Source organism: Cervus elaphus, chromosome 5 (assembly GCF_910594005.1).
Source record: "Cervus elaphus chromosome 5, mCerEla1.1, whole genome shotgun sequence".
NCBI classification, from domain to species: Eukaryota; Metazoa; Chordata; class Mammalia; order Artiodactyla; family Cervidae; genus Cervus; species Cervus elaphus.
The window spans coordinates 118,782,035-118,807,576 of record NC_057819.1 but is presented as its reverse complement, the minus strand read 5'-3'; the positions used below and the strand labels follow the sequence as shown (position 1 = coordinate 118,807,576).

At 38.4% G+C, this 25,542-nt stretch overlaps 1 protein-coding gene across 1 annotated transcript in view; it reads right to left on the bottom strand.

Annotated features, from left to right (window-relative positions):
• EFCAB13 (EF-hand calcium binding domain 13) overlaps nucleotides 1-25,542 on the bottom strand; it is a 249,822-nt gene that overhangs the window by 15,995 nt on the left and 208,285 nt on the right. The window contains exons 47-54 of the mRNA XM_043900794.1: nucleotides 18,449-18,553; nucleotides 17,814-17,867; nucleotides 16,910-17,014; nucleotides 16,254-16,307; nucleotides 11,463-11,567; nucleotides 10,493-10,546; nucleotides 2,700-2,804; nucleotides 2,098-2,151 (exon numbers count right to left, since the gene is read on the bottom strand). Of these exons, the coding sequence (XP_043756729.1) occupies nucleotides 2,098-2,151; nucleotides 2,700-2,804; nucleotides 10,493-10,546; nucleotides 11,463-11,567; nucleotides 16,254-16,307; nucleotides 16,910-17,014; nucleotides 17,814-17,867; nucleotides 18,449-18,553 (636 nt within the window). The remainder of the gene's footprint in view (nucleotides 1-2,097; nucleotides 2,152-2,699; nucleotides 2,805-10,492; nucleotides 10,547-11,462; nucleotides 11,568-16,253; nucleotides 16,308-16,909; nucleotides 17,015-17,813; nucleotides 17,868-18,448; nucleotides 18,554-25,542) is intronic.

Sequence of the window (25,542 nt, the reverse complement as noted above, 5' to 3'; positions counted from 1 at the left end):
ATCTCTCCTTGCTATTCTTTGGAACTTTGCATTCAAATGGGTCTATGGTTCGTTTTTTCCTTTGCTTTTCAATTTTTTTCAAGCTATTTGTAAGGCCTTCTAAGACAGCCATTTTGCTGTTTTGCATTTCTTTTTCTTGGGGATGGTCTTGATCCCTGTCTCTACAATGTCACGAACCTCCATCCATAGTTCATCAGGCACTCTGTCTATCAGATCTAGTCCCTTAAATCTAATTCTCACTTCCACTGTATAATCGTAAGGGATTTGATTTAGGTCATACCTGAATGGTCTAGTGGTTTTCCCTACTTTCTTCAATTTCAGTCTGAATTTTGCAATAAGGAGTTCATGATCTGAGCCACAGTCAGCTCCCAGTCTTGCTTTTGCTGACTGCATAACAGGACTGCATCTCCATCTTTGGCTGCAAAGAATATAATCAATCTGATTTCAGTGTTGACCATCTGATGATCTCCCAGTGTAGAGTCTTCTCTTGTGTTGTTGGAAGAGGGTGTTTGCTATGACCAGTGTGTTCTCTTGGCAAAACTCTATTAGCCTTTGCTCTGCTTCATTCTGTACTCCAAGGCCAAATTTGCCTGTTACTCCAGGTGTTTCTTGACTTCCTACTTTTGCATTCCAGTCCCCATAATGAAAAGGACATCTTTTTTGGGTGTTAGTTCTAAAAGGTCTTGTAGGTCTTCATAGAACCATTCAACTTCAGCTTCTTCTGCATTACTGGTTGGGGCATAGACTTGGATTACTGTGATATTGAAAGGTTTGCCTTGGAAACGAACAGAAATCATTCTGTCATTTTTGAGATTACACCCAAGTACTGTATTTCAGACTCTTTTGTTGACTATGATGGCTACTCCATTTCTTCTAAGGGATTCTTGCCCACAGTAGTAGATGTAATGGTCATTTGAGTTAAATTCACCCATTCCAGTCCATTTTAGTTCACTGATTCCTAAAATGTCAATGTTCACTCTTGCCATCTCCTGTTTGACCACTTCCAATTTGCCTTGATTCATGGACCTAACATTCCAGGTTCCTATGAAATATTGCTCTTTACAGCATTGGACCTTGCTTCCATCAACAGTCACAACCAGAGCTGGGTTTTGTTTTTGCTTTGGCTCCATCTCTTCATTCTTTCTGGAGTTATTTCTCCATTGATCTCCAGTAGCATATTGGGAACCTACCGACCTGGGGAGTTCATCTTTCAGTGTCTATCTTTTTGCCTTTTCATACTGTTCATGGAGTTCTCAAGGCAAGAATACTTAAGTGGTTTACCATTCCCTTCTCCAGTGGATCACATTTTGTCAGAACTCTCCACCATGACCCATCCATCTTGGGTGGCCCTACACGGCATGGCTCATGGTTTCATTGAGTTAAACAAGGCTGTGGTCCATGTGATTAGATTGATTAGTTTTCTGTGATTGTGGCTTTCAGTCTGTCTGCCCTCCGATAGAGAAGGAAGCTTCCTGATGGGAGAAACTGACTGAGGTAGAAACTGGGGTCTTGTTCTGACGGGCAAGGCCATGCTCAGTAAATCTTTAATCCAATTTTCTGTTGGTGGGTGGAGCTGTATTCCTTCCCTGCTATTTACCTGGGGCCAAACTATGGTGGTGGGGCTTCCCTCATAGCTCAGTTGGTAAAGAATCTGCCTGCAATGTAGGAGACCTGGGTTCAATTCCTGGGTCGGGAAGATCCCCTGGAGAAGGAAATGGCAATCCACTCCAGTATTCTTGTCTGGATAATCCCATGGACAGAGAAGCCTGGCAGGTTACAGTCCATGGGGTCACAAGAGTCAGACGTGACTTAGCGACTAAACTCCTACTAAACTATGGTGGAGGTAATGGAGATAATGGTGACCTCCTTCAAAAGATCTCATGTATGTACTGCTACACTCAGTGCCCCCAGCCCTGCAGCAGGCCACCAGCAACCCACATCTCTACTGGAGACTCCTGGACACTCACAAGCAAGTCTGGGTCAGTCTCTTGTGGGGTCACTGCTCCTTTCTCCTGGGTCCTGGTGCACAAGGTTCTGTTCGTGCCCTTCAAGAGTATTTCTCAGCCCTGTGTAAGAGGGCTTATATTTCTCACTCACCTTTAAAAGACTTCACACCTTTCAGCAATCTGCTCTTAAAGACCTTGTTATCATCTACAGAAAAAAATGCAAAATTTAGATCATAGAGAAATTATGTGGCTATTAGCTAAAATTATTTCAGTAAAGCTAGGATTTTCATGATTTGCCCTAGAAATTTCACTATTAAAATTAATTTTGAGAGAAAATTAAGGAAAGTTTATCAAAATGTTAATATGCAGGCATCATATAATATACAGAATTCTTCTTTGATGTGATTCAGCCTCTCACCTTTCACTCCCTTCTAGTTTGGCATTACATCTTTTCCTTTTTTAGTTTCTCAAACCACTTACAGGTATTTAAGAGATAAGGGTAACCTCTGAAATTTCTTCCCCTTGATAGCATGATTCAACATGATGGGGACACTTACTCTAAAACTAAAAGGCAACTGCATAGATGGGGATTTCTCTCAGGAATAAATGAACATTTAGATTATTTTGAGTAGAGTTCTTATTTTTATTTTCTGCATCTTAGCAAATGGTAATAGTTTCAGTTTTCCAAAAATAAATAAATAAATAAAAGCTTAAAGGACCCTTTAAGGTCATATCAATATTTGAAATGCTTACCATTGAAAGGCAGATTTTTCAACAGTTTCGAGTATTCTTTATCTGTGAGCTCTATTCCTAAGTTTTTCAGAGTGGTTTTCACATCTCTGACATCAACTTCCCCTCCTTAAAGAAGATAGACAACATTGCATGTATGAATTTAAAAGTTCACGTTATGATTCCAAATAGGGAAGATTAGTCTTTGGCTATGTGGTATGAATAGACACAGAATGAAGAGCAAAGGCCAGTGAGACCCCTCCAAGTACACTGACTATAACACTCACAGAAAAGTAATTTGAATTCTAAATGCTAATAAAAGAAGGCATAATCATGATGACAATGTCAAGGCAACTCTGAATGCAGTGAAATCTATATTATGTATTTCTCTATTCATTTAGACTATTGTAAATGATTTACTTATTCAAATAATTGTATCAATTAAGGTAAGATCTGTTCGTCTCATCTTTATTAATTATCTGGAGTTTTCACTAACGTTTTACTTTATTTTTACTTTATTTTATTGAAAACTAATGTAGAGTTTAGTTGTTGTAACAAAGAAAAAAGCAAAATAAGAGGACTCAATCAAGATGGCAGAGTAAGAGGACAATGGAACTCACCTTCCCCCGAGAACACATCAAAAATACAGTTGACATATGTATAAGGATAGCTTATTAACTTTGCTGTATAGCAGACACTAACACAACATCGTAAATCAAGCATGCTGCTGCTGTTGCTGCTGCTAAGCCACTTCAATCACGTCAGATCCTTTGCGACCCTATGGACTGTAATCTGCCAGTCTCCTCTGTCCATGGGATTCTCCAAGCAAGAATACTAGAGTGGATTACCATGCCCTCCTTCAGGGGATCTTCCCGACCCAGGGACTGAACCTGCATCTCTTATGTTTCTCACATTGGCAGGGAGGTTCTTTACCACTAGCGCCACCTGTGCTTAGCCGCTCAGTCATGTCTGATTCTTTGCAACCCCATGGACTGCAGCTTGCCAGGCTCTTCTGTCCATGGGGATTCTCTAGGCAAGAATACTGGAGTGGGTTGCCATGACCTCCTCCAGGGGATTTTCCCAACCCAGGGATCGAATCCAGGTCTCCTGCACTGCAGGGAGATTCTTTACTCTCTGAGCCACCAGGAAGTGCCACCTGGGAAGCCCCAAATCAACTATATGGCAATAAAAAATTTTTAAATATCTATATGTGGAATAATTCTCACTGAAAGCCAACTGAAAACTGGCAGAAAGACTCTTGTACAGCCATGGTTGTAAGAAAGACCCACAGGCAATCAGGTAAGAAGAGAAGAAAAGTGATCAGATCAGGAACTGTGCACCTGGGAGGGAACTCAGAGGAAAAAGGGAGAATACATGGACCAAGACCCACCTTGGCGGGTGTGTGGCAAGACACACAGATCGGCTGCCCCAGCCCTGGGTTCCTAAACATGGGAGGTAGATGGAGGGCTGCTGGGACTAACAGAAGGGCTGTAGGAAGCCTGGACTCTGCTCATGAGGAGCAAGCACACACACAATGCCTTGCCTCCTAGTCAGGGGGAAAGGGCAGTTAGAGGACTACTCTAGTGGTTGCTGGGTTTTCCTTCGTGTGCACAGCAGGCTGAACTGAGTGAACACACCAATCCTGCGTAGTCTATGTTGCAGCATGGCACAGGATCTAGGGCTGCCATGCCTGGGGAGAAAACTTGGCTGTGTCACACAGTGGTGACCGGGTCCCAGGGTAGAGCCTGGGTTGGTTGGCAGCGCCCATTGTTGGCACTTACTCAAGCGGCACATCTGAGGCAGCCTAGAACTCTGATGGTAGTTGCTCCACCATAGCTCACACCTTAATACATGCTAAGAGTCCATATGAGTCTGCCTACCCTGTGGTGCACACCCACAAGAGGCAGGGGGAGTGGAGACTGGGGGCAGTGGCCAGCTGAGAGACAAGGGGACTTGTACACAGGTTGTGTCTGAACAGAACAAAGGAAACAACTGTCGGCTCCTGCATACGCAGCTCACTGAGAAAACCTGGATCTCTGTCTGCAGCGGACGTGAGCTGAGAGCACGCAAGGACCCCTTTGCTTCAGCAGTACCCTCTTATGCCGCAAGGGTTCCAGTACTGGGAGAAGTAAAAGTATTCACCTAGAGGGAACAGAACCAATCCTCAGGGCTTTTAGCTCCAGCATTTTGGGATCAGACTTCAATCCCAATAAGGCTATGAAGGACCACTGAGTAGGGAGGAAGTCTCACCTCACACCTAGCTCCAGTTCTACCTATTCCATCTCCATGCATCCCCTCATCAAGGTGATAACTGCCAGTACACCCTGAGGAAAGACCTGACTTTGCATCCATGTCAAATCCAGCTCTCCTACCAAATGCGTTGGGAACATGCAGTCTGTATAGGGACACTCCCACATAAGGACACCACTTAGAGACCTCAACAGACAACTGTTTCACCTAAATACATAAACATAGAGAAAGTTAAGCAAAATAACAAGGCAGAAGAAGTGGTCTCATTTGAAAGAGTAAGAAAATTCCTGAGAAAATAATGAAACAGACATAAACAATTTACTAGATAAAGAATTCAAAGCTTTTGTAATAAAAATGTTAACCAAATTAGACAAAGGTTCGTGACATTGTGCAGGAGACAGGGATAAAGACCATCCCCAAGAAAAAGAAATGCAAAAAAGCAAAATGGCTGTCTGAGGAGGCCTTACAAATAGCGTTGAAAAGAAGGGAAGCTAAAAGCAAAGGAGAAAAGGAAAGATATACCCATTTGAATGCAGAGTTCCAAAGATTAGCAAGGAGAGATAAGAAAGCCTTCCTCAGGGATCAATGTAAAGAAATAGAGGAAAACAATAGAATAGGAAAGGCTAGTGATTTCTTCAAGAAAATTAGATACCAAGGGAATATTTCATGCAAAGATAGGCTCAATAAAGGATAGAAATGGTATGGATCTAAGAGAAGCAGAAGATATTAAGAAGTGGTAGCAAGAATACACAGACGAACTGTACAAAAAAGATCTTCATGACCCAGATAATCACGATGGTATGATCACTTACCTAGAGCCAGACATCCTGGAATGTGAAGTCAAGAGGGCATCATTATGAACAAAGCTAGTGGAGGTAATGGAATTCCAGTTGAGCTATTTCAAATCCCAAAAGATGATACTGTGAAAGCACTGCACTCAATATGCCAGCAAATTTGGAAAACTCAGCAGAGGCCATAGGACTGGAAAAGGTCAGTCTTCATTCCAATCCCAAAGAAAGGCAATGTCAAAGAATGCTCGGCCTACTGCACAATTGCACTCATCTCACATGCTAGTAAAGTAAGGCTCAAAATTCTCCAAGCCAGGCTTCAGCAATACGTGAACCATGAACTTCCAAGTGTTCAAGCTGGTTTTAGAAATGGCAGAGGAACCAGAAATCAAATTGCCAACACTTGCTGGATCATCAAAAATGCAAGAGAGTTCCAGAAAAACATCTATTTCTGCTTTATTGACTATGCCAAAGCCTTTGACTGTGTGGATCACAATAAACTGTGAAAAATACTGAAAGAGATGGGAATACCAGGCCACCTGACCTGCCTCTTGAGAAACCTGTATGCAGGTCAGGAAGCAACAGTTAGAACTGGACATGGAACAACACACTGGTTCCAAATAGGAAAAGGAGTACGTCAAGGATGTATATTGTCATCTTGCTTATTTAACTTATACGCAGAGTACATCATGGGAAACGCTGGGCTGGAGGAAGCACAAGCTGGAATCAAGATTGCTGGGAGAAATATCAATAACCTCAGATATGCAGATGACACCACCCTTATGGCAGAAAGTGAAGGAGAAAGTGAAAGTGAAAGTGAAAGTGAAAGAGGAGAGTGAAAAAGTTGGCTTAAAGCTCAACATTCAGAAAACTAAGATCATGGCAACTGGTCCGATCACTTCATGGCAAGTAGATGGGGAAACAGTGGCAAAGTTTATTTTTTCGGGCTCCAAAATCACTGCAGATGGTGACTGAAGCCATGAAATTAAAAGATGCTTACTCCTTGGAAGGAAAGTTATGACCAACCTAGACAGCATATTAAAAAGCAGAGACATTACTTTGCCAACAAAGGTCCGTCTAGTCAAGGCTATGGTTTTTCCAGTGGTCATGTATGGATGTGAGAGTTGCACTATAAAGAGGGCTGAGTGCAGAAGTATTGATGCTTTTGAACTGTGGTGTTGGAGAAGACTCTTGAGAGTCCCTTGGACTGCAAGGAGATCCAACCAGTCCATCCTAAGGGAAATTGGTCCTGGGTGTTCATTGAAAGGATTGATGTCGAAGCTGAAACTCCAATACTTTGGCCATCTGATGTGAAGAGCTGACTCATTTGAAAAGACCCTGGTGTTGGGAAAGATTCAGGGCAGGAGGGGAATGGGACGACAGAGGATGAGATGGTTGGATGCCATCACCGGCCCAATGGACATGAGTTTGGGTAAACTCTGGGAGTTGGTGATGGACAGGAAGGCCTGGCATGCTGCGGTTCATGGGGTTGCAAAGAGTTGGACACGACTGAGCGACTGAACTGAACTGAACTGAACCAGATTAGAGAAAAGAATAGATAAAGAAAATTTCACTAAATTTATCAAGAAACTAGAAAATATGAAAAGATCTACTCAGAAATGAGAAGTTAAATAGTTGAAGTAAAAGAAACTAGAAGGGTGAATAGCAAAGACTAAATGATACTGAAAAATGCATAAGTGAACTGGAAGATAGACTAATGGAAATCATTCAATCAGAACAGTGAAAAGAGAAACAAGTTTTAAAAAATCTTTTAAATCATTTAAGAGATTTCTGGGATAACATTAAGCGTACCAACATTCACATTGTAGGGGTCCCAGAAGGAGGAGAGAAAGAAAGAAGGGGATCAAAGATATACTTGAGTAAATCATGGCTGAAAAGTTCCCAAACCCAAAGAAGGAAACAGATATCCAGATATAGGAAGGACAGAGGGTCCCAAATGAGAAGAACCCAAACAGACCCACACCAAAACCCACACTATTTTATTGTAATTAAAATGGCAAAAGTTAAATATAAAAATAGAAATTTAAAGGCAGCAAGAGACAAACAAAGGGAATCTCCATAAGGCTATCAGCTAATTTCTCTGCAGTAACCTAGGAGGCCAGAAAGGAGTGACACGCTATATTCAAAATGCCGAAAGGGAAAATCCTGTGACCTACAATAGTCTACCCAGAATGATTATCACTTAGAATAGAAGGAGAGGTTAAGAACATCTAAGACAAGCAAAAACTAAAAGGGTTTATCAATACTAAGTGAAGTGAAGTGAAGTCGCTCAGTTGTGTCCGACTCTGCGACCCCATGGACTGTAGCCTACCAGGTTTCTCCGTCCATGGGGTTTTCCAGGCAAGAATACTGGAGTGGGTTGCCATTTCCTTCTCCAGTATCAATACTAAGCCTAGTCTAAAAGAAACATAAAAGGGCTTTACCTAAGTGGAAAGAAGGCAAATATATAATGAAGACTGAGGATTTACCACTTAAATAAATCAGTGTGTAGATTTAAAGACAAAAAATTATAAAAGCAACTGTAAGTACAATAAACAATTGAGGTGTAAGCACAAAGATGTAAAATGTGACATCAAATACACAAAATGTGGGAGAGGAGAATTAAAGATGTAGATTTTTTTAAAGAATGTGTTTGAACCTAAATGATGACCAGTTGTGGCTCAGAGGTTAAAGCCTCTGCCCGCAATGCCAGAGACCTGGGTTCGATCCCTGGGTTGGGAAGATCCCCTGGAGAAGGAACTGGCAACCCACTCCAGTATTCTTGCCTGGAGAATCCCATGGACGGAGGAGCCTGGTGGGCTACAGTCCACAGGATCGCAAAGAGTCAGACACGACTGAGTGACTTCACCTTCACTTTCAATCATACATAGTTATAGGTCACCATATATGAACCCCATGGCAACCACAAAGGCACACAGCAGACATAAAAAATTAAAATGAAAGGCCACAAGGACACTACTAAAGAAAACCATTAAGGACTTCCTTGGTGGTTCAGTGGCTAAAACTCCATGCTTACAATACAGAGGACTTTGGTTTGAGCCCTGGTCAGGGAACTAGATCCCACATGTCATAACTTAGAGTTTGCATGCCTCAACTAAAGATCTCACATGCTGCAAAAATGATTAAAGATCCTGTGTGCCACAACTAAGATCTGGTGTGGTCAAATAAATAAATAAATATTAAAAAAAAAAAAGAAACACTAATGAAACCATGGGCTGTTCAAAAGTATATAATTAAAAAAGAAAGAATCAAATCACAAAGGAAGAAACAATGAAAAAGAAGTGAACAGAGAACTACATGACAACTGGAAAAACAAGTAATAAAATGGTAATAAGTACATAGTTATCAACATTACTTCAAATGTCAATTGACTAATGTTCCAATCAAAGGACTTAGAGTGGTTGATTAGATTAAAAATGAAACACCATTCTATATGATGCTTACAAGATACTCACTTCACAGCTAATGACACACAGACTGAATGTGAGGGTATGGAAAGAGATATTTCACGCAAATGGAAATGAAAAAAAAAAGCCAGGGTAGCAATACTCATATCAGACAAAATAGCCTTTAAAACAAAGTCTATAATAAAAGACAAAGAAGGACATCATATAATGATAAAAGGATCAATACAAATAAGGATATTATACTTGTTAACATATATACACCCAATACATGAGAACCAAAATACATAAAGCAAATGCCAAGGGACAAAGGGAGAAATTGACAATAATAAATATAATACTAAGGGACATTAATGCCCACTTACATCAATGGACTGATCACCCAGACAGAAAATCAATAAAGAAACAGTGACCTTAAATGACACATACAAATAACTAAAAGGCACATGAAAAGATATTCAACATCACTATTTTAGAAAAATGCAAATCAAAGTCACAGTGAGATTACCTATAGCTGTCAGAATGGCTATTATCAAAAAGTCTACAAATAACATATTGGAGAGGACATAGAGAAAATGAAACACTTGTTCACTGTTGATGAGAATACACACTGGTGTTGACAGTTCAAAAAATGATATGGAGGTTCCTAAAAAAAAAACTGAATATAGAACTATCATAATACCCAGCAATTCCACTCCTGGGTATACATCTGGAAAAATCTAAAAAGTGTTCATAGCAGCACTATTTACAATAGCCAAGATATGGAAGTAACCCAAATGTCCATCAATAGAGGAACAGATAAAAAAATATGTGGTACATATACAATGGAATATTTCAGCCATAAAAAGAATAAAATTCTGCCATTTGTAGCAATGTGAATGGACCTAGAGAATATTATGCTTAGTGAAATAAGAAAAGACAAATACTGTATGAAATCACTTATAAGTGAAATCTAGAAAACAAAACAAATGTATATAGCAAAACAGAAACAGACTCACAGATCTAGAAAACAAACTAGTCGGTATCAGTGGGGAGAGGGAATGGGGGAAGGGCATAATAGGGTTATGGAATGAATAAATACGAACTACTATGTATAAAGTAGATAAGCAACAAGGATATATTTTATAGCAAGGGAATTATACCCATTATTTTGTAATGACTTTTAATGAATCTATACAGTATGCTTGAAACTAATATTAAAAATATGCCAGAAAATAGATGAATTGCTAGCAATTAGTATAACATTTAACAAATGAAGAGATCAGTGCCACAACTAACATGGTAATTAAGAGATAATGGTAAAATATAATTATAGTAAATATTAAATATCTTAGATTTATTATTTCTCACCTACCTGTAGTGGCTTTTACTCCATCCATCACCTCTTTCAGATCAACTTTCCCATTAGCTACAAGAAAAAGCTCAATGAAGATAATGTCACAAGTTCAGAAAACAAACTCAAGACATATATTTTGTGGAAACAATTCCATTAAAAACATTTTTAACTAAGACCATTTATTGAATGCTTGGATCTCATGGAATTAATGTGACCTTCATTAATACAGAGGTCTCATATTTCAGAATCTGGGTCAGGAAAAGTATACTTTTCCTAGTGTTTCGGAAGCCATTATAAGCCATTATACATTGAAGATACCATTAGAGTTGGCCCAGTATTCTGGTAACTTTACTTCATGTACAAACATACAGTTGAGGAAGAGATCTCTAACCTAGCCCAGTATGTTCTAAGATTGCTTCCTGCAGGAGGTAGTGCATTAACTATATTAATGTATTAGGGTGCATCAAAAATACATACAGATAAAAAGGACTTCACATGGAGGAGAGATTGAGAGAAGATAAAAGTCTAGAGGTATGTCTTGTGTGTGAAACTACCAGTAGTTCAACATGGTCTGAAGAGGAAAAAAATAAGAGAAGATATCAAAGAGGCAGATGAAGAGGAAAAAAATAAGAGAAGATATCAAAGAGGCAGATGGACTGAGAAGGCCTCGTGCACTATGATGAGAATCTTTGAATTTATTTTAGATGAATTTTGGTAGACAGAGGGATGAACGAAAGAATTGGCCTGTTGATTTCGCTCTATATAATTTTTCATATCCCTATTATTTTTGCTTTCTTATAGATGTATTAGAGCTTTGACAGCACCCTCTGCAATTCTAGGTATGGAGAGGAAAAATAGATGCTGATGTTGGATGAACTGTAGTATAAATCCAAGATTTATTCTGACTTTAATATTAGAATCCTTTCCAACCTTTCTAACATGTCAATTAAATTTATTTTTTAAGAGTCACATGTAAAACAAGGCTCACCATCAATTTGTAGGTCTTCTGACAACTTTGCAAGTTCCTCTTCTGTGAGCTCAATTCCAAATCTTTCTAGAGTATTGTCCAGGTTATTTATATGAACCTTCCCCCCTTATGAAAGAGACAATGTAGGAACAGGAAAAAAGTGTATTATACCAAGATTTTCCATAAGCAATATTATTATTAGTATCTTTATTGACCATGGTGATTTCAACTTAGCTAAGTTGAGACTACATTTCCAAGAATTTCCTTCCCTGTATGGATTTACTCATTAATTTATAATTTATGGTTTTTTAAAAAAGACTTTACTTTTTTAGAGTAGTTTCAGGTTTATAACAAAACTTTGAGAGGAAGGTACAGAGATTCCCATATACCTGCTACCCTCCACACATGCACAGTCTCCTCCATTAACAACATCATTCACCAGAGTGGTACTTTTTTTTTTTAACTAAGGATAAACCTACACTGACACATCATAATGATCCAAACTCCATAGTTTACCTTAGGATTCCCTCTTGATGTCATATATTCCACTGGTTTCGACAAAATTATAATAACATATTATATCCATCATTATAATATTATATAGAGTATTTTAACCACCCTAAAAATCCTCTGTGTACTTCCTAGTCATCTCTCCTCCTCCCTCTCTTTCTGGCAAATATTGATCTTTCTATTGTTTCCATGGTTTTGCTTTTCTCAGAATATCACAGTGTTGGAGTCATACAGCATATAGCCTTTTCAGATTGACTTCTTTCACTTAGTAATATGCACTGAAGATTCCCCCATGTCCTTTCATTGTGTAATAGCTCATTTCCTTTTAGTGCTGAAAAAATATTCCATTATCTAGATGTATCTGATGCTTGGAAAGATTGAAGGCGGGAGGAGAAGGGGACGACAGAGGATGAGATGGTTGGATGGCATCACCAACTCAATGGACATGAATTTGAGTACACTCTGGGAGCTGGTGATGGACAGGGAGACCTGGAGTGCTGCAGTCCATGGGGTCACAAAGAGTCGGACACAACTGAACGACTGAACTGTAACTGTAACCACAGTTTACTTATCCATTCATCTACTGAAGTACATTTTGGTTGCTTCTAAATCTTGGCAATATGAATAAAGTGGCTTTATCTCTATTGTCATCTCTGTTGGATAAATACCTAGTAACGTGATTGCTGGGTTGTATGGTAAGAGTATGTTTAGTTTTATAATAAACCACCAAACTGTCTTCCAAAGTGGCTGTACCATTTTGCATTCCTACCAGCAGTGTTTGAGAATTCCTGCTTCTCCACATCCTTGCCAGTATTTCGTTTTGCCAGTCCTGTATGGTTTTGAGGTAGAGGTGGCCATGGAAAAACTTGCATATTTCAGAAGCAAAAGTGAAGCAGCAGCCACTGCATTCTGAAAGGTCATGTAGAGGGCCAGGCACCACCACAGCTTGCCATTTTGTCTTTGTCAATCTACAGGTTTGTTCACCTTTGTTGGCCTGAAGCAGCTGGGCTTACAGCTCTCCCAGTTCCTGCTAAATCTCCTCCTTTTGCTTCTCTGAGTCCTGGGTCAGCCATGCGTGCAGTTTCATGGCAAAGGGTGCAAGTTTCTTTTGTAAAAACTGTTGTTGGAGTTGGAAGTGGGAAAAGATAGATAGGGACCCCAGTCTGCCTCTGTGGATTCGTTTATCCTCACTATTATCCACTTTGTGTCCAGTTTTTCCTCCCAATTTCTGGTTCTGCTGATCTCCAGGGACTTTAGACTTGACACTACACACAGAGGCAGCAACCTTTACAGACTCTTCTAATGAATGAATTTCTCCTGAAGCCAGCCATAAAAGGCTGAAAGAAGTTACACTTTTTCTTCAATGTGAAGACAGCAACCCAAGTCTTCAAAGAACATGAAAAATCCAAGAAACACAACACCACTAAAGGAACACAATAAATTTTCAGTAGCCAATCCTAAAGAAATGAACATCTCTGATCTACCCAATAAGATTTCAAAATAGTTGTTTTAAGGAAGCTTAGTAAGCTAAAAGAAAACACAGAAAGATAAGTCAATGACATCAGGAAAATAACACAAAAGCAAAACAAGAGGTTTAATAGTGATAGGTATTATGAAAAAGAACCAAACAGAAAATCTGGACCTGAAGAATACAATGAACAAAATGAAAAAATGTAATAGATCAGCAGAATCCTGATCAAGTAGCAGAGAGAACCTATGAAGTATTAATAGAAGATAGGTCATTTGAAATTATCCAGTTAAGGGAGAAAAAAGAATAAAAAAGAATGAAGAAAGCCTACATGAACTATGAGATACCACTAAAAAAGACAATCTGTGAAATACTGGAGCCCCATAAGTAGAGAGGGAAGAAATGAAGACTGAGAGGTTCCCAAATCTGGGGAGAGATTTGGACATTCAATTTCATTCATGAACCCCCATCCCCTCCAGTTTCTAAACCAAATCAATATTCTCAAGATGTAATGAAAAGACTGTCTAAAATCAAAGACAGAGAAACTCTGGGAATAGAATATATAGCATAGTGACTATATTTGACAGTATTGGATAGATGATATACATAAAAGTTGCTAAGAGAGTAGATCTTAAAAGTTCTCACTAGGACTTCCCTGGTGGTCCAGTGTTTAAGAATCCACCTGCCAATTCAGGGGATACAGGTTCGATCTCGGATCAGGAACATTTCACATGCCATGAGGCAACTAAGCCCATGCACCACAACTGCTGAAGCCCACACTCCACAGCAAGAGAAGTCACCACAATGAGAAGCCCACACACAGCAATTAGAGAGTAGTCCCCACTCGCTGCAACTAGAGAAACCCCACATGTAGCAACAAAGACCCAGCACGGGCAAAAATAAATAAATAAAAATTTTTTAACAATTAAAAAAGTTCTCACCAAAAAAATTATGTGAGGTGATGGGATTTTGCAATATGTAAGTGTATCAAATTGTTACATGTCAAATAAATATCAGCGAAGTTAAAAAAGAAAAGAATATCCTATTGCCAATTGACTATGGAAGAAAAAAAACTGATCTGAGGTACCTTGACTTCCTCTTGCTGTGAATCAACAAGTAAATAAAGGGATGACTTTACTGGTTGAAGTGATGGATCCTGACCATCAGAGGGAACCTAGGCTGCTACTCTACACTGCGAGGATATAGATAAATGCAGGCAGAATCTAAAACATCTGTGATTAAAGTTAATTAAAAATCAAACAACCCAATACAATAATGGCCCTTGTTCTTCAGGAATAATATTTAGGATCACCCACCGGGCAAAGGAGGTGGGAGCAGCCAGGGTGCTTGGTGAGGGAAAAAGCAATATGAAATGGTAGTAAGAGAAGAAAGATACAAATACCAGTTACAATCACATGATCAGGTATTAAAGGATTGCACAATAATGAAGATTTCTATATTATTTTGATACAAATAAATTTGCGACTACTTTATTCAATTATTTTCCTTTTATCTCTGCCCCTGTTCCCCCACCATCTACAAAAGATTTGCTAAAGTAGTTAGTCTTATATATCATTGTTTAAGTTATAGAATGTCAAGGAGGAATGTGACTCAACTAGAACATAAATGAATATAACCTAGAGATGGATGAAATGACAGCTAAGATTTTGTAAGATTTTCAGAGAAGAGAGTTAGCAGAATTTTGCTTATATGAGAAATGGTTATTATAAGAAGAGTTAGAAGAGATATATATGGATGATAGATTTTTATCAAATCATAGTAGCTTAGGTAAAATTATAGTCTATGAATTTCCTTCTCTACATAGTTCTGATGGTAAAAGAAAATTCTGCATAAGATTTGGGAGGCACAAGTGAAGCAGCTGTTACTACACTCTAAAGGGCAGTGTAGGGCTCCAGCTGCCATTAAAGCTCATGATGTTGCTGTTGATCTCCTGGCTCACTTTGTTGGCATGAGTTGGAAGTTGGGCCTACAGATATTCTGGCTTTTGCCCCATCTCCTTTAAATTTTCCTAGTCTTGGGCTAGGCACATGTGTTTCTCCATGGAGAAGGATGCTGGTTTCTTTCACAGCTCATTCATATTCTTAGTGGTGGGGAAAGTAGGATAGACAGACATAGATTACAGTTTGTCCTCAGAGGTTCTAATTTGATTTTGTTCTCCCCAACTCTTTCAATCTAATTTTTCTTTCTGAATGCTGGCCTTGCTGACTATGGTGATTTCAGGGCTTCAGGCCCACCATCAGAAGCAGAGACAAAAGTTTTCATAGACTTCACCATCTCTCACAATTGCATTAAACATAATTTTTATAATAAATGCTTTATTCCATGTCACTCACAGTGATTCTGCTTGCTTAATAAAGTCCTAACTAATACAATCACCATAAATTCTATGAAAATAAAATAAAGAAAATGCATTTTATGTTTTTGTATAATTATCATTTCAAAACATCTAAAACTACATATACTTGTCCAAGCGTATAAAGTCAATAAAATATTTAAATATTGTCTTAGTAATAAGCCTGCATAACAAAATAATATTAAGTAAGTGGAACTGCTGATAACCAACCTAATACCTTTTGTGTGTGTGGGTGTGGGTGAGGAGAGCGTGTACAAAGCCAAAAAAAAAAAAAAAAAAGCAAGAGTATGTGGAACTTCATGCAAGATAAAGTACATGCTGTTATCAGCTAAAATGTGAACAGACCAAAAAAATATTAAATACAGGAATTATATCAAAGTGAGGAGCTAGGATTCATAATTGAATGGTATAAAATTGGGGAGTGTCAGCCAAATAATTTTTAATTGGACTTCTTACTCACCTTGGAGAGACTTCACACCCTTCAGCAATCTACTGAGATGAATTTTTCCAGCATCTATAAGAAAGCCATAATTCATGTAATGATGAAACTAACATGAAATCACAAAAATTGTATGAACTAAATAATTTCAGAAATAACATTTTAATGATTTGTCCCTAATTTTTACGCTATTTTATCTAATACAAAGAAGTTAGAGAATAGAGATTTTTCTCGTGACAAGCCTTTCTATCCAAATACCTGAAGGAGTCTACTCACTGAAGCATGAGCAGAGCTTTCCTTCCTTTTCGGTTTCTGCTTCCTATCTTCTTCTTCTCGCTCGCTCTCTCTCTGTTTTTTTTTTTACCACTGATCTCCTGTTTTTCTCTTTCTTTTCCCTTCTTATCATATATGCAAATTAGTGACTTGAGGGGGTAACAACATGACTAGCTGCTAAGGTCAACCTTTGTCTGAAGGGTTACTTAATTTCCAATATAAATTCTAAACAATAATGACAAGGTTGCTGTATTACTTAGAACTCAAATTTCTTGAATTTGTTTTTCTTTTGCACTTTTAAAAGAAAATAAACAGAAATGGAGGTGGAGATTTTCACACAGACCTAAAGACACAAAAATATGAGATTCCTAGAAGGCCTCTGCAACACCTCTATGATGGCTCACCGTCAACTGTCAGTGTTTCCAGTAGCTTCTCTTTTTCCTTATCTGTGAGCTCAATCCCCAGGTTTCCCAGGATACTTTTCAGGTCACTAGAATCAACCTTCTCTCCTTTCAAAAGAGGGAATGGTAGACATGAACTTTAGGTATCATGGTATTGCCTCAAAGTCATAAATATCTTCTACATAGGTTAATGATATTCCAATTTTAAGATGAAGAGTTAAGTAAAAAGAAGATATTCTTAAACATAGAATCATTGGGCATATCTTGCAGTATTTATAAAATGCCATATATAATACAAATTAATGAGAGCTTTTCCATAAGTTGGAAAAGACAACTTTCAGAATAAACTCTGATCAGCAAATTAAGACAACTTAGATTTTTAAATATATAATCTATACTTCAAAAATAGTTAATTGTTATGGTGAAAATTGCTTGCTGATTTTGGTGAATACATTATCTTGATCATTTCAAAGCTTTACTGTGCCATTTCCTATATATTTCTAGATTATGCCTATTTAAACGTTAGTGAAGTAAAGCACATTTTTGGCATAAACAACAGATTCCAAATTGCAATATAGACTTGTGGAAGTGTTAGTTGCTCAGTTATGTCTGACTCTCTGTGACCCCATGGACTGTAACCCACCAGGCTCCTCTGTCCATGGAATTCTTCAGTTAAGAATACAAGAGTAGGTAACCATTCCCTTCTCCAGGAGATCTTTCCAGTCCAGGGATTGAACCTGGGTCTTCTGAATTGCAAGCAGATTCTTTATCATCTGAGCCACCAAGATAGCCCACAGGCTTAGAAGCATGTATGTATTTCATAGTAAACATTAGAAAGAAATACCACTGAAAAACAAAATTTAATACCAAGGACTAAAATCGTAGATTTACAACAATTCTAACTTACCTTTAAATTTTTTCACTTTATTCATCAATGTTTCTAGAGAAATCTTCTTATCAACTGTAGGAGAAGATCAAAGTCACACTGAGATAAAAAGGACTCATAAAATATTGTGAAAGATATTATGGGAAACCATAAGTTCTCATTTGTTTTGGGCCCGGCACTATCCTAAGTGTCAAATGTATATTTACTGAATAATATATTCTATGCTACTATTTTACCTAATTTTTGTCGCCTTCATGAGGACTAGAAAGAAAATCTCAACATAAAAGTCATATCAATAATATGAATTTTACTTATAATTCTGTAATATTTCAAACCCATATATATTAGTGATGGAAAGAAATTCAGAAGTACCATTATCTAAAGAGCCTGCCTTTTTATATTCCAAATGTGGAAGATTGTCTATTAATGACTACAATATGGGTAGAGAACATAAAGAAATACAAACAGAGTGCAATATTTTCATGTTGATTTTGGTAACTGGCTGCTTACATGCTGTATCCACATTTACAGCTTCTTGATTACTGTCAGGATAGATTACCATTTCTAAGGTTCCTTTTCCTAGGACATTTTTTGCCAACAGTGCTTATGCCTAAACTCTCCCAGTATCTAGCCATAGTAGCCAAAAACTTGCTTACCATCAACAGGGAGATTCTGAGTCAGATCCTTAAGCTCCTCATCTGTAAGCCTGATTCCCATATTGTCCAGTATAGTACTCAAGCTGTTGACACTGACTTTCTTACCTAAGGAAAGAGACAGTCCCTGAAGAAAATTACATAACTCCCCAAACTTAAATCTTTTGGAGACACATACCATGTTGTGAATTTCATGAACACTGTATGTTAGTGCTCACAAAGATGGCATATAATTTCAGGGAGGTCATATATTCTTTAAAGCCTACTCACAGACTCCCCTTTGTATATGTGGGCATGCGTGCTCAGTTGCTTCAGTTGTGTCTGACTCTTTGTGACCCCATGGACTATAGCCTGCATGCTCCTCTGTCCATGGGATTCTCCAGGCAAAAATACTGGAGTGGGTTGCCGTGCCCTCCTTCAGGGGATGTTCCCAACCCAGGGATGGAACTCAAGTTTCTTACGTCTCCTGCATTGGGAGGTATATTCTTTACCACTAGTGCCACCTGGGGAGCACCCTCCCCTTTCATGTCTACTAGGGTTAAAATGTTGGGGGGAAAAAAAACTCAACAATTTTGGTAAAGAGACTAAGGACTTTATGCCTATAAAGAAAATCGACTATGAAATTAGAATTAGGGTTACTACCTTGAGACTTGTCTTGGGGACCAGCCCATATAATACAAAGTTTCAAATAGCATTGAATAAATGCTAAGAGAATTCTGGCTCTGGAGGCAAACATTCTTTACTTCTGAACACCATGATTTGATGATTCAGTTCTTAGTTTAGTTTTTTATTGTGGCTGATTAAAATCCCTGAATAACCATCTCTTCTGCTATTTTTTTCTATGCAAACGTGAAATTTGATATTTCTTTTCTTGAAAAGTTTGGAAAAATCTTCAAAAAGTGGAAGCCTTTCTAGATATAAAGTAGAAGATCAGCTGCTAAACTGAAGCTAGATCTTCAATGGGAGCATAAATTTGCAATCAGTATATATGAGAGATGGAAGCCCTCACTAATTTAATATCTTGGAAACTATAATTATGAGGATCCCCTATTTGTCTTCATTCTCATTATGCTTCTCAATTGCCTTTAAGAGACTTCACAGCTTCTAGCAATCTGTTTTGAAAGACCTTGTTATCATCTGTAAGAAAAGGCAGAATTTAAGTCACAGAGAAAAGTGCATAATCACTAGAATACTCTCAGGGAAAACTGGCTTTTCAGGATTTTTAGTAAAAATTTCTATTATAAAAAAATTTTAGAGAAAACTGGGGATGTTTAGCACAACAGGCACTCTACAAGGAGCACATCCCTTCTCCCCAATCCCGCCTTTATTCACGTGTAAACTATTAACCCTTTTCTTCCATCCACAAATGCTAGATTAATCACTTTTTTTCTCTTGATAAGATGATTCATCAAAATACAGATCTTGTTTCCCATGAGTCATCATAATTAGGACGTTGCTTCCCAATCTAAAAGTAAAACTGCATGTATAGGGATTCACTTCAGGTATAAATGGACACTAAAATATTTTTTTGAGATTGACTTTCTATTTTCTGAAGCTTAGGAAACAGAAGGATTTTAGAGGGTCTCACAGAGAGAGGAGCTAAAAGCTCTTTTTGATTATACTGATATTTGTAATGTTTACCTTCAAATGACAGAATTTTTATCAATTCATTGTATTATCTATTTTTGAGCTCAATCCCCATGTTTTCCAGGACAGTTTTCACATCATTGATATCAACTTTTCCTTCTTAATAAAAAATATTAAAATAATGGCACACATGGGATATAAGTACAATCAAATGATTGCAAATAATGAAACTAATTTATGATGCCAGTACAGTATGAGTATGGGCTGGGGGAGTAACAGTCACTGAGCTCTGACCAAGTACAGAGATAACGTTACTCAAAGAAACACAATTTGTTCTCTAAGGCTGATACAAGAGGGCACTCTTAATGGTGGCCATGAAAACGTGCCTTTAGGACTTCCAACTACAGAGAACATAACTGACTAAGGGCCCCAGCTGCTGCTTTGGAATTCATCCCTGTCTTTGTACTAAGGCCATGTCTCCAACAGGTTTCTCTTAACCAGTGATTGAATGCTGCACTCAGAGAGGCCTATTCCTGGGGGATAGGGAATGGCTGACTTTGGCCACAGGATTCCTTGAAGACTTTGCCAGACCTTCCTTAGATTTCATGGCAATATAGGGTACTTCCATTCAACTTTTTCTTCCTTCCTCTCTTTTGGTGTCACATTTGCATTACAGTCTGAGAGCCTCTAGGCTTTTTAGGTTACCTCCCTATTTCTCTTACATAGGCTTTCCCTCTAATAATGCCCATGAATGTTTAATTCTGCCTTGGCTTTTGCTTTCTTGGGGGGCCTGTACTAACACATGCAAAAGGACAATGACAATAAATGGATATTATATCCCTTTGTCAATTAGCAAACTGTATATGGCTTATCCGAACAATTCTATCAATATGTACAACCTATCACCTTTCCTTTGGAAAGTTACCAGGGTCTTTTCTAAAGATCCATTTCACTTTTTATTATAGATTTTGGCTGTCTCAAAGTAAGAGAAATGAAGTGTATAGTGGAAAATACGTAAGAAAATACTCCTGGACATAAAAACACTAAACAGAAGCTAAACGACAGAATTATCATACAGTTAATTAAGGCCTGAAGAAAATGCAATTACTATAAAAACTAGGATGCTAGGTTTATACTGACTTCTTCCTCACCTGTAACAGCTTTGACTCCATCCATCACCTTAGCCAGATCAATTTTTCCATAAGCTATAAGGAAAAGGGCCAATTGAGACATGTAATCAATGTCAAGAGCTCAGAAGAACATAGAAAGGATGGATACTTACTGATGGAAAATTTCAGATAAATTCCATTGATACCAAAATCTTACCCAGACTTCTATTAAATCTCTGGATTTCAAGGGTTTCACTGATTTCTCTATTTTTAAAATTTATTTATTTTAATTGGAGGCGTATTACTTTACAATATTGTAGTGGTTTTTGCCATACATCGACATGAATCAGCCACCAGCGCACATGTGTTCCCCATCCAGAACCCCCCCTCCCACCTCCCTCCTCATCCCATCCCTCAGGGTCACCCCAATGCACCAGCCCTGAGCACCCTGTCTCACGCATCAAACCTGGACTGGTGATCTCTATATTTTTAAAAAGATGTATACTGGAGTTTGCACAAGGGAAAAGGTACATTTTCCAGTGTTTTTGGACCATTGATGTTGGTCAGCTGTTTGGTAAAACTTACTTCAGGTCTGCTGTCAGCTATTTGTGTCATAATTCAGACAGTAGCACTAGTGCAAACTAGGTTGTTAAATGAATGCCTCCCTGGGACATGCAGTGCCTGAGAGAGTTAAAATATAAGCCTTCAAGGGGTTATAAGTTCAGGAATGATATGGACCAACTTGCATTTTATTTTTTCTTTAACTTGAATTTATAATTACTTTACTACAAATTACATTTATATTTAAACAGAGATAAAAGTGGTATCATCAGGGTTACCCTGGTGGCTCAGTGGTAGAGAATCCACCTGCCAATATAGGAGACACAGGTTCGATCCGTGACCCAGGAAGATCCCACATGCCACAGAACAACTAAGCCCATGTGCCCTAACTATTGAGCCTGTGTTCTAGAGCCCAGGAGCCACGATTACTGAGCCCACATGCTGCAGCTACTGAAGCCCATGTGCCCTAGAGCCTGTACTCTGCAACAAGACAAGCCACTGCAATGAGAAGCATGCATACCACAACTAGAGAGTAGCCCCTGCTATCAGCAACTAGAGAAAAGCCCATGCAACAATGAAGATCCAGCACAGCCAAAAATAAAATAAATAAAATTATTTTTTAAAATGATGTCATCAATATGGCTACTAAGATAGGTTAACCCCAGCTTCAGTTCCCCTCACAAGACCAACTTGCAAATATACATAGACAAGACACTTTTGTGAAAATCCCAGAATACACTGGTGAGTCTGAAGCACCTCCCTGGACCACAGATATCAAGAATTACTGCATTAGAAGTGTGAAAGGATTAGCTGCATTCTGACCTCGTTGCTCCTCTCCTAGGCTGGCACAGAACTATGCCGAGGGCTGCCAGTGCTTATGGTTTCTCCAGCGGGAAGAAGAGAGCCCAAGGTGGAAATCTAGCTCCCTCATCATTGTGGTTTGCTTGCTGAGAGGCCTATATGGGTCTTGTCTCACAGGTATTGTGGGGAGAATCTGTGGGACTTAATCACTGGAGATCAGATTGAGCTGGAGAAGGGTAACAGGGCTTATAGCAACCAGAACTCAGATCTTGGCAGACTGTGTTTCTCCTAGCAGTGGTGCCCAAGAAAATACCCTAGTAGAGGCTTTGCCCATCTGCAGAGCCAGGCTGGTTGGACCCTCTGGATAGGGAACTCAGTGTACAATTCTGCCAAGCTATTCTGCCACTCTATTCAGGCAGGAAAGCTAATTATTAATAGAAGTCCTAACTACTGTTGAATATAGCCCCCAGCTTTCCCCAACCAAGAAGCCTAACTAGAGCACCCAGGAAGCTGAGTCCCCATCCTATGTTCCCACTCATAGCAGCACTTGAGCAGAGAACCCAGCCAGTGTCTCTACCCATCTTCAGAGCCCAGTTAGTAGCACCATCTAACCAGGGAGCTCAGGGCAAATTCTGTATGTTTGGGTCCCTAGTCAATAAGCCATGCTGACCCTGGAGTCTGCTGCAACCTTACCCAGTCAGGGAGGCAAATTCATGGCCCCCACCTACTGTTTATATCCCTCAGTCCTGCCAAACCAAAAAGCCTACTGAGAGCTTCTGGGAGGCTGTAGACCACCCTACAGCCCTGCCTGCAGCAGTGCCCAAGCAGAAAGCCCAACAGTGGCTCTGCCTCCTGCAGAGCTGAACTGGTGACACTGGTCAGGAAGATTGATGAGCAGTCCTACCTGATTTGAGCACCCAGTCAATGAGTTGTACCAGTGATGGGACCTGCCTACAGCCCCAGACCCAGGATGGGAAGCAAATTCAAAGTCTTGACTAGGGCTGTATATAGCTTCTGGGCCCATCTGACCAGGAAGCATAATAAGAACACCAAGGAAATTGCACAGTCCAATCTAAAGACTGGCTTAAAATGTCACCTGAGTGCAGCCAAAAAATTGGACAGTTTGAGAGAAATGGATAAATTCCTAGAAACATACAACTTTACCAAGATAGAAACATGAAGAAACAGAAAATCTGAACAGACTAAAACAAGAAAGGATACTGAGTCAGGAATCAAAATCCTCCCAAGAAAAGCCCTAGACCAGTGGTTTCCCTGGCAAATTTGACCAAACATTTAAAAAAAGTATTAACACCAATTCTTCTCAAAATCTTATAAAAAATGGAGATGGAAACACTCCAAAACTCATTTTATGAGGTTAACATTGCCTTAATACAAAAGCTAGATAAGGGTACTACAAGAAGAGAAAACTATAGGCTAACGTACCTAATGAATGCAGATGCAAAATTTTTCAACAGAATTCCAACAAACCAAATTCAGCACCAAAGGAATTATATACCATGATCAAGTGGCATTCATCCCTCATATGCAAGGTTGGTTCAACATATGTAAGTCAATAAACACAACATTAACAGAATAAGAAATTAAAATCACATTATTGTTTCAACAGATGCAGAGAAAGTATTTCACAAAATTCAGCACCCATTCATATTAGAAACTGTCAATAAACTGGGTAAAGAAGGAACTTAATATAATAAAGGTTATATATGACAAGCCCATAGTTAAATAATATTCAGTGGTGAAAGATTGAAAGTTTTTCCTCTAAGATCAGGAATAAGACAAGGGTGGCCACTCTCATCAGTTTTATTCAATGTAGTACTGAAAGTCTTAGGCAGAGCAATTAGACAAGGAAAAAAAATAAAAGGCATCAGAATCAGAAAGGAAAAAGTTGTCTCTATGAATAATTATATATATTATATATATATATATATATAAAAAATCATGAAGACTCTGCTAAAAATGTTAGATTTTTATAAACAAATTCACTACAGATGCAGGATACAAAAATCAACATATGAAAAGCAGTAGTGTTCCTATACACTAACAATGAATTATTGGACAAAGAAATAAAGAAGACAACCCCACTGATAACAGCAACACAAACAATAAAATACTTAGGAATAAATTTAGAAAAGACAGAAATAAATGGAGACATCATACATTCATGGATTAGAAGAATTAATAATGTCAAAATTTCCATACTACCCAAAGTCATCTGGAGATTCAATGCAATCTCTACCAAAGTTCCAATGTCATTTTACAAATGCAGAAAACAAAATCCTAAAATTCACTTGGAACCACAAAAGATTGTCAATAGCTAAAGCATCCTGAGAAAGAAGAACAAAGTTGGAGGCATCACATGTCCTGATTTCCAGCTATATAACAAAGCTATAATAATAAAAAACTGGCATAGAAACACATGCTTACACCAAATCAAAGAGGATCAAGAGCCTAGACATAAACCCATGTAAATATATATGGACAACTAATATTTGACAAAGGAACCAAGAATACTCAATGGATAAAAGACAGCCCCTCTATTAATAAACAGTGCTGAGAAAACTGGATATTCACATGGAAAAGAATGAAACTAGACCTCATATCAGTCACAAAATTAAGCTCAAAATGGAATATAGATGTAAATAAATGTACGACCTGAAATAAAACTCCCAAGGAAAACAAAGAGAAAAATCTCATCAATATTGGCAATAATTTTAAAGATAAGACCCTTAAAGCCTGAGAAACAGCATAAAAATAAGTAAGTGGAATTATCTCAAACTAAAAAGCTTCTGCAACACAAAAGAAACAATCAACAAAGCAAGAAGGCAACCTATGAAATGGAAGAAAATATTTATAAACCATATGCCTGATAAGAGGTTAATAATCAAAATATATAAGGAACTAATAAGCCTCGATAGCAAAGAAATCAAATAATATATTTAAAAGTGGATAAAGGACCTGAACAGACATTTTTTCCCGAGGGAGATATTCATATGGATAACAGGTACATGAAAAGGTGCT